Source organism: Sceloporus undulatus, chromosome 5 (assembly GCF_019175285.1).
Source record: "Sceloporus undulatus isolate JIND9_A2432 ecotype Alabama chromosome 5, SceUnd_v1.1, whole genome shotgun sequence".
NCBI lineage: Eukaryota > Metazoa > Chordata > Lepidosauria > Squamata > Phrynosomatidae > Sceloporus > Sceloporus undulatus.
This window is the reverse complement of record NC_056526.1, coordinates 15,067,186-15,077,585: the sequence shown is the minus strand read 5'-3', so window position 1 is coordinate 15,077,585 and position 10,400 is coordinate 15,067,186. Positions and strand designations below refer to the sequence as shown.

Genomic DNA, 10,400 nt, shown 5'->3' with positions numbered 1-10,400 from the left:
ACACCACTTAAAGTGGTGTCAAACTGCATTATTTATACATTGTAGACACACCCCTTGCTGTTTGCTGTCAAGCTGACTATGATTTATGGTGACCTTCAAGATCCTTGCCCATTAACCTCTCTGCTCAGGTCTTGCAAAGCGAGGGCTGGGTAGAAACTGAGTAATTTGCCCTTATTCTTCTGAGAAGATGGAGAAGCTGCAAATAAAGAGTCCAATTCACAGCACTGAAAGAAATCCCAACGATGACTGTGCTGAAGCCCAACACTTGTCACTGGAAACAACTCACAGTATTGCTAATCATCTATAAGAACTTGCCCCACTAGATGAGATTGAATGCATCTGGCCCAACATCCTGCTTCCATCATTGGACAGTCAGATGACATTTTGCTGTAGTTGGTTTGTTGTTGTGTGCCTCCAAGTCATTTTTGACTTATGGCTGCCTCAAGGTGAGCCTATGATAGGGTTTTCTTGATAGGTTTCATCAGAGGGAGTTTACCATTGCCATCCTCTGAGGCTGAGAGAGTGTGACTTGCCCAAGGTCTCCCAGTGAGGTTTTATGCTCGAGTATAGAATTGAACCCTCATCTTCAGAGATGTACTCCTGTGTTCAAACCACTACTCCAGACTGACTCTCTTTGGAAGCCCACAAATCGAGCATGGTGCCAGCACCCTTCCCCAGTGTTTTTATAATCCATAGAATCATAGAGTTGGAAGAGACCACAAAGGCCATCCAGTCCAACCCCATTCTGCCATGCAGGAACTCTCAATCAAAGCATCCCCAACAGATGGCCATCCAGCCTCTGCTTAAAGACCTCCAAGGAAGGAGACTCCACCACACTCCGAGGAAGGAGTGTGTTCCACTGTCAAACAGCCCTTACTGTCAGGAAGTTCCTCCTAATGTTGAGGTGGAATCTCTTTTCCTGTTCCTGTTCCGGGTCCTATTCTCTGGAGCAGCGGAAAACAAGCTTGCTCCCTCCTCAATATGACATCCCTTCAAATATTTAAACAGAGCTATCATATCACCTCTTAACCTTCTCTTCTCCAGGCTAAACATCCCCAGCTCCCTAAGGCATTTCTCATCTCTGCCATCTAATGTGAAGAGCTTGAAAATAATATTAATTAATATATATATATATATATATTGTTCTAGTGAATTCCCAGAATGTCTCTGTCAGCAAGGCCAATGCCCCAAAGTAACTTTTCCAAGGATATGGCTGCTTTTGGCTTACTTTGATGTTGTTTTAACTCTCTTTTCTGTATGTCTTTTTGTAACCAAAAATTTGGTGATGAACTGACAACTATGAAAACAATGGAAGCACAATGTGATCTGCAGCAGTGGATGAACCAATGCTGTTGAAATCAAAGATCGTCAGGGTATTTTATTAAGACCTATATAGTTAGAATCATAGAATCATAGAATTCTATGCTTCCCTTCTCCCAGAAAGGGAGCCAAGGAGGCTTGTTTCATCTTTAAAATTTCATCCTGTGAATTACCTTGGGGAAATTTTGCCTTGAAAGGTGGTGTAGAAATACTTTAAAAAATATCTTCCTGTATCTTCAGGTATCCTATATCCATTGAACTTCAAATAATGTTATAACTTGATTACTTCATTTCCGAATAAGAGCAAATAAAGGAAATGAAGTAATCAAGTTATAACATTATTTGAAGTTCAATGGATATAGGATACCTGAAGATACAGGAAGATTTATGTTTTAGGGTGTAGTGGTGGCTATGTTAGATGGGAAATGGATGGAAGTGAACATAAGGGAAGCTATGAAAGAATACAACTGTCATGTGGCCAAAACTTGTATAGATTGTATGTATATGTTATGTGTATATTATGTTATGTATTTGTATTGTAATGTCTTATATGAAATAAACTTAATAAATAAATAAATAAATAAATATTTTCATGTCTGATACTCCAGTACAGTTTACTCCATTAATTTGTCTAATGTCTTTTTAAAGCCATCTCAGGATAGTACTTATCACCCACATCTTGACAGTTATTTAAATCAATTATCCCTTGCGTAAATAAGCCATTGCTTTGTCTGCTGTAAATTTACAGACAATCGGTTTTGCGCAGTAACTCCAGTGCTTTGGGGCAGTCCACCCGCTAAAACCATGCACAGCTTAATAAATCTGCATCAGGTCTTCACACTGTTGTCAAATTTTCCAAACTCAAAAGTCTCCAATGATAAATTGCTCTCTGCTGGTATTTTAATAACGCTGTGGGGTAAGGTGCAAGATGTTTTGAATATGATTTATTCTAGATAGGCAGGGAATCATTTTTTGTATTATGTTTTTAATATTATAAGCCACCCTGAGACCCAATTTTGGGAGGATGAGATAATAATAATAAAAATGATAATAATGGCTCATAGAATGAGAGTTGGAAGGGCTCATGGGCCATCGAGTCCAATTTCTTGCTCCAACTAAAGCAACGGGAGCAGGTAGCTGTCCAGCCTCTTTCTGAAGAAGTCCAAAGAAGAAGACCCCACCACCTTTCTAGGCAATTGGTTCCATTGCTGAGTCTCTCTTCCTGTCAAGAAAATAAGGAGGGTGTTTCCCATACTTTAATTTTATGGCCACATTTTTTTTACACAACTAGGATGTTTAAATACTTAAAAATCACTGAGATCTGCAGAAACCATCTCAAGTCCTGCTTGTTAAACTGTAAGAACAATATAATTATTAAAAGTAAATAATAATTTTAGGCAGGATTAAGAAGTTGGTACCAAGATGACTAAAGTGGGGCTGTTGTATTTGGGCTTGTATTGTGGCTAGCTATAAAAGGCAGTAATGGGATGAAAGTGGAAGGCAGCAGAAAGAGAGGAAGACTGCATACTAGATGGGTAGACTCAACCCAGGAGGCCACAGCCCTGAGCATTGTCCTTAGTGACCAAATTTCTGACGGACATTGACCCCCATATTCACGGGGGTCTTATGCCCCTATCCCTAGCTAATATGGAGGAGCAAGTGTACTTTGTTCAAGACACAATGGTGCCCATGGATAAAGATTTGAACGCAGCTCTAAAAAGAGTGCTGTTTTAAATACATCCAGAACACCATGTTAACCTCCTGCAAAGAGCCTGGCTGACTTTATATAATGTAGTGAATTTGTCTTCCTTTGTGACCTCTGTGTTGCTGACATCACAAAAGAGGTGACCAGATTTTCATTTCAGAGGCAGGCTCAGCTGATAGCTGCAGAAGATCCAGACTAAGGCTAAAAAAGTAATACTTGCATCCTCAATCATCTCCAAAGCCTAAATTCAAGTAATAATCTGACTGGAATAGAATCAATAGGATTTACATAATCATTTATTTATCCTTTAGAAATTGATTTAAAGGGTTTAATATACTTGGGACAAGCAACTGGACTAAGAGTTTACTATTTAGCAAGCCAAAGACAATGTCTGTACACTGCTAACCATGTTCCCAGTTTTCTAATTCAGGAGAAGGCAGAAGTCAGCCGCTGGCCAAATACTAGCAAACCACACCTAGTATTTGCTGGCTGCATCCCTCCAAAGATTAGGCTAGGCATACCTTACTATTATCCAAGAAGCGGGACCTGAAAGAAAATGTTGCAGTGTGTTATGCTTCTATTTCATGGTTTAGTCATGACTTTTAATCCATTATTCACACCAGATTTCCCTTTCTCTATTCCAGCTGAGAATCAACAAGTATTCAATAGGTCTTGAATGTAGTCTTCAAAGGACTTAAGGGACAACGGGGGAGATAATTTGACATCTTTGGATTTTTTTTTATGAATTTATTTCCACTTTTGCACACCATGGGGTTCTTCCAAGCCTGTTTTGTTTACGTAGATGTCATAATGTAGCATCAGAGTTTGCTGTCAGTATGTTGATAAGTCATTTCTTCTGAAGAAGGAAGTCATATTCAGGATCTCTTAGCAAGTGTCTGCAAAGTGAACCGAAGCATGCATTCTCACTTCATAAATTTTAACAAGGATACTAGTTTTAGAAAGACCAAGGTCAATGCAGCTCAACCAATTTCCAAGTGTACCCAGTATTTTAGCCTAAGGAGCCTACTATGAATTCAGCTGGTCAGCAGGTCTGATAATTTACAATCATCTGCTTAAGTCTCCACTGTAGCTGCATGTTTACTATCAAACTGATTTATAACTGGGCAAGAGAATCTTAATGCCATTCCACCCAACACTACTGCAATAAAGTAGAATTGTGTCATTATGTTGGGATGACATTGTGGCTACATACACACTTGCTTAAGCTTTAATGCAAAAGAGAATTGGGAATGATCAAAGTATAACCTTTGCTATAGCCAAGTGTGTGAGAGAGAGACAGAAGGAGAGCATGAATAAAGGTAAAAAGGGAGTAGAACTAGAAATGGCATCTTTAAATCTGAACTTGACATTTAAGCCCTCAGAAAGACATATTAAAACGGCAGAGGTTGCCAGTACAGTTGTAGATTTGTAGATCTTTGTAGATTTGATTATTCATGGATTTGATTAATATGTTCTCTCTAGGAATCTTTAGGTCCTCCATACAACTCTGTAGTCAATGTCAGCCAGAAGTTGCACTGAAGGACCTAGAGATTCCTTGAGAGAACACTTCTCTGGACATTTTGTAGGTCCTCCAGGACAATTCTATGGTCGGCCTCTGGCAGACATTGACCACAGCATTGTGCTGAAGGACCTAGAGATTCCTAGGGAGGTGTTCGCTCATGTTTAAAAATTAGTGGTTTATTTGCAGTTTTCAGCAAAGACACTTTAAATCAAAAAATAGGGCAAGAGAGGCACCCACGGCATGGGACCGCTCCCCCCCGCCATCGTAGTCTCCTACACGTTTACCTACTTATCTTTTTACAAACTAAAGTTTTAATACTGCACTACTATCCTTGATTACTTAGAAGTATTTGACTCTGAATTAAATAGATTTGCCCTACAACATTGTCCTTAGTGACCAAATTTCTGACGGACATTGACCAACTGACTGATTGTTATGCCATCACTTTTTAACATTTTAGCAATTGGCCTAAGTCTCCTCCCTTTTTTTCATGGTTATATTTCATATTAAGTACAAACTTCTGTTGAGTTTCTGAGGTTTCTCAATTTTTTAAGAGTGAACATTCTGGATTTAGCTAAAATCTTAGATTAGGTGTTAAATTGCCTAGATTTACTTTGGCTTTAGAAAGTTTTAGATTAAGCTTGAGATGTGAAAGGTAGGGAAAGAGAAAGGGAAGCAAGTGTTCAGTGTCATGTTGAAAGTGGTAAAAGAACAAACAATAATTTATGTATGTTTACAATATTGTGTTTTTTTTTAAAAAAAACATAAAATATTGTGCTTTTTAAAAATAATTTTGATTCCATTTTTACCTTCAGCATTTCAACAACAGACCATGATCTCTGAAGAAGATGAGTTATCTAATGAAGAGAAGATAGATTTAATATGCAGTTTGCTACTACAAGCTCCCCCTGGAGAATTTAGGAATGTTTTTGAAGACCTCCGTATTCTGATTTGTGATGATCATCTCATGAGGAATGAAGCTGCTCAGGTGTCTGCGAATCACACCAAGAAAAACTTCACACCTGTGAGCATAAGGGGGGACGATTCTCTAGTGACTCGACACAATGATCTTGGAGGGAATCGCTTTTTTGATCCACAGATCAAGCTTTCTTTCAGATTTGATCACCTGAGCAGAAGAGCTGATAAAATCTTGCTCTATCATGTTGTCAGAAAAGATACTGCAGAGTTATGGAGAGAGACCCTTAATGTTGCTTTAGAGTCCTATGTGAAGAAACATTTCCATTCAGGAACCTGTCGTGTTTATCGGAAATCCCTTAGAGGCAGCCCATTCTTTGTGATCTGCATTGAAGGCCATCAGTATAAGAAGTTTTGGAATGCTTTTTGGAAATCAGAGTGGATTCTTCCCGTAACTCCCCCTAATACTCAAGTCACAGGGAGTATTTCTGTACAGTTACACTATTTCAAAAAAGCTAACCTTCATTTTACGGCAACCAATACTATTGAAGTATCCATGTGTTTAATTAACCGTGCTCAGTTTGCTTTGGATTTTGAGAAATTAATTGAAGGTGAGGATAACAAACTTCAGACTGGTTTGCTTAAAAGCCTCCAAATCTTGTCAGATGAAGTATGGAGTGTATTTCGTAGACAGCTCCCAGTCACTCGTACTGCAATCTGCTGGAATAAACTGCTGACTTATTAAAGGAGAGGTGAAAGTGTCTGGAAGTGATGAACCATTAAGCTTGCTGAAGTGCCTTATGTGGATGAAATATCGGGCAAATAAAACAACAATCACTGAGTACATTCACATTGAATACCTTGATTTATTGCCTGATGGCTCATGGGAATGTGAAGCCCTTCAGCACAATGAATAGTATCCAGGTCAGTAGTGTCTAGGCCAGTCTATTTTCATTTTATTTCATTCTTTGCATAAAAAGCAAAATACTAGAACTGTTTGCAAGAGGAAAGGCTTTATTCCTTTAGTGTGGCAATAAAAATAAAAAAAGGTTGTATCTTTCTGCCACAGTGAAACAGAAGAAAGCCCCCCAGCTGCATATAAATATCTTTTAATACAATTCCTCTTTAAACAAATACTTTTTGGGGCTCTTATTTAAGGAATTTGAAATCTTTCTATATGAAGTAGCTTTTCCTTATTCTCAGTATTCTAAATACAGTCGGCCATGCTTGAATCACCAGTTATCGTGGGCAGTTTCTATCTTCTTCTGTTTAAGAAGCATTTGATTTGCTTTTTTGTACAGAAGCAGGCACTTTATATTTCCTGAGAATGTCAGTGGAGTACAACACATCTGCCAGGGAATGTGTTTAAAGTGTGGGGGGGGGGGGGGGAGTACACAAAACTATGGCCAGCACGTTGCTTGTGGTGGCATGAGTACTTCTAAGAGCATTGCAAGTAGTGGCATCGTGTACTTGTTGCATAATGCACAATTTCCCCGTGGGTGTTCCAAGATAGCCAGAGGCTGCATCCCCGACAGCCATTAATTGACTACAAGGGTGTGCCCAGAATGTGCAAGGACAAGTGGATGGCTTGCCACCATGGCCAAACAGTGGCAAGGAATAAAGAGTTGAACCTGAGAGACTCCAGCTGCCTCTGCACATCTGTGTAAGGGTCTGCCTGTGTAAGCCATTGCAGGATGGGATTTCTGGCTGCTGGACTTCTGTTGCCAAAGTCTTTGCAGGACCAGGCTGCCAGAGTCCTGGAAGGATCAGGGCTGGTCAAAAGGCACAGCTGGCTGTACTCATGCATGGCAGCTGGAGGTACAGCCATGTAAGGGTTGCATTGGCTTTCAACCCTTGCAATAGCAACACTGTCTTGCTGCCTGTAGCTGCTCTATTTGAGTTTTGCCTTGTTGCCTTGCAATGTTCAGACCTGGTCTGCCTCCAGCCCCTGACCCTTTGGACATCTGGAACTCTGCCTTGCTGTATTTAAACCTGGTCTGTTCCCTGGCTCCTGCCCTATGAACTCCTGGAACCCTGCCTTGTTGTGTTTAGACCTGGTTTGCTCCTTAACTCTTTGGCCTTTTGGAACTTACCTTGGCTGTGTTTGTACCTGGTCTGTTTCCTGACTTACCCTCTGCCTCTGGCCCATAAGACTTTCTGAAGTTCACAATTTATGGCCCTGACAGCCAGCCTTGGAATCCAGGCTGTCCATGCCTTGGACCCTGACAAACTGGCCGAAAGGAGAAGCCATTGCATCTTGGACCATCAGCATACTTATACTGGCTAAAAGTTATATTATACAGTGTAACTATTGGATCTCAACCCATATATGTATTTCAAAATGTGTATATGCTTAAAAGCACATCTGAAAAATGCACATACCTATGGCTTTGTTAACTGCTTTTGAGTTGCCCCATCTCAAAGCAATCCTGCAGAGAAACATCTCCAAAATCCTCTATCCCCTACTGGTCTGCTTAGGTCCTGTACATCAGGCCCATGACCTCCCTGATGGAATCCAACCATCTGGTGTGTGGCTTTCCCCTTTTTCTGCTGGCTTTCTATTTGTGGAGAAGGGAGAAAGGGAGGGTTGAATGGCGAAGGAGGAGGAAAGCGAGAGAAGAGAGGACCCAGGGAGGAGGCAGGTTTAGAAATAAGGAAGACACCACAGCTGAATACTGGGAGGAAAGAGTTGCAGCTGGCGCCAAGGCAGGCGGCTGGAGGCCGGCCCTGGGGAAGAGGCTGATATAAGGCAGAGGGAGATAGAGGAGGGAGGAGCAACGAGGAGGCAGTAAGGGACGCAGGGAGGAGAGTGGCGGCCTGCCTCAGAAGACACTGGACAAATTCCTTAGCTCTCCCACGAGGACGTGGAAGGTGAGAGCAGGGCCCTGCCACCCATCCTTACAGTCAGCCCGAGGAGTCAAGGGACAGGGCAAGTTGAGCCGTTCAACCCAGAGGCAGGGCGCAGTGTGGGAGCCGAAGGAAGGTCAGAACCCACGTGGTGGGAGTGGCGAAAGAGGGGTCGCCCAGGAGTGACTAGGGGCCCCAGCCCCGGACCTGAGGAGGAAGCGGGACAAGCGGGACTGGCATACCGTCCCCTCGCTCCAGTGGGACAGCCCGCAAGTAAAACCAGCCGGACAAGTTAGTATAGGGTGAGCTGTGCGGTCAACAGCGTCCCAAGCCCAGTGGAGTAACCGGGTGAGGGAAGAAGACTCCCATAAGCATGTGAGGTTTGCTGGAGACTGTTATAATAAAGTTGAAGTGTTTGTGCAACTGCATCTAGACTACGGTGTGCATCATTAAATAGAGACTCATAGCCATGCTATGGAACCGCCGCGGGTACTACCACCTATGGGACCCCCGCCCCGCACACACTATCTTCCGAGCATTATTGTCTTTTCTAATTATACATGCCTTTTCAGTGATGTGGCTAAAATATGCTAGCCTCAGTTTTGTCATTTGGCTTCCTGGGAGAGTTCAGGCTTGATCTGTCTAGGACCCATCTGTTTGGTTTTTTGACCATCAGGGTATCCTAGGCACTCTTCTCCAGCACCACACCAAACGAGTTGGTTTTCTTCTGTCTGCTTTTTTCACTGTTCAACCTCTCTCATCCATACATGTGGGAGGAATTAAGGGACTGGACAATTCTAACTTTTTGCTCAAAAGCATGTTTTTATTTTCTTATTTTTCATTGCTGCTGTTCACATTCCTAGAGGGAACCCCTCTCCCACACAATCCTCCTGCACCCCTCAGAACACCTGGAAGAACCTATTGGAGTACTTCAGTAAATTTAGAGAAGTATTGAGGGCGATTCCATGGTCAGAAGTACTAAAAGATAAAGGATTTCAGGACGGATGGGACTTTCCACAAAATGAGATACTGAAGGCACAATTTCAAACAGTTCCAGTGAGAAAGAAAAAACAGGAGAAGTCTCAAGAAACCAGGATGAATGACTAGGAACGTTCAATGGAGCTAAGTTGAAACGGAACATGTATATGAAATGGGAAAAGGGGGAAATCACGAAAAAGGAATTCAAAGAAATAGCAGGCATGTGCAGGGTAAAGTCAGAAAAGCTAAAGCGCAGAATGAACTCAGACTTGCTAGAGAGGTTAAAGACAACAAAAGGGCATTTGGATATGTCCGTAGCAAAAGGAAGAAGAAGGAAACGGTAGGGCCACTGCGTGGAGAAGATGACAAAATGCTAACAGAAGACAGAGAAAAGGCAGATTTACTCAACACCTTCTTTGCCTCAGTCTTCCTCAGAAAAGGCAAAGGTGCTCAACCTGAGGATAATGGAGCAGAGGACAGAATAGGGGAATTCAGCACAGAATAAGTAAAGAGATAGTAAGAAGAACCTTATTAAACATAATGAATTTAAGTCTCCGGGACCAGATGAACTACATCCAAGGATATTAAAGAAACTGGCAAAATGTAATATCGGAGCCATTGGCAATAATCTTGAATACTTCTGGAAAACAGGAGAAGTCCCAGTAGACTGGAGGAGGGCAAACGTTGTCCCCATCTTCAAAAGGGGAAAAGAGAGGATCCCAACATATCGTCCAGTTAGTCTGACATCAATACCAGGAAAGATTCTAGAGTAGATCATTAAACAGAGGGTCTGGTGAACATCTAGAGGGCAATTCCATAATCACAAAAACTCAACATGGGTTTCAGAAGAAACAAGTCATGCCAGACAAATCTAATCTTTTCTTTGATAAAATTACCAGTTTGGTAGATGAAGGGAATGCTGTGGATAGTATATCTTGATTTCAGTAAGGCCTTTGACAAGGTTTCCCATGACTTCTTGCAAACAAGCTTGTAAATGGTGGGCTAGACAAGGCAACTGTTACATGGATTTGTAACTGGTTGACCGGCCGAACCCAAAGGTGCTCAACAATGGCTCTTTTCCATCCTGGAGAGAAGTGACCAGTGGGGTCCACA

At 41.7% G+C, this 10,400-nt stretch overlaps 1 protein-coding gene across 1 annotated transcript; it reads left to right on the top strand.

Moving 5' to 3' along the window:
• Positions 1 to 5,379: 5,379 nt before the first annotated feature.
• On the top strand, positions 5,380 to 6,207 carry CAPZA3 (capping actin protein of muscle Z-line subunit alpha 3). The gene has a single exon (XM_042466894.1). The coding sequence runs from the start codon at positions 5,380 to 5,382 to the stop codon at positions 6,205 to 6,207; it is 828 nt and encodes a 275-aa protein (XP_042322828.1).
• Positions 6,208 to 10,400: the final 4,193 nt, after the last annotated feature.

Bases quoted from the DNA above. Each gene is read 5' to 3' on its own strand.
- CAPZA3 (XM_042466894.1), top strand. From the start codon at position 5,380: ATGATCTCTGAAGAAGATGAGTTATCTAATGAAGAGAAGATAGATTTA.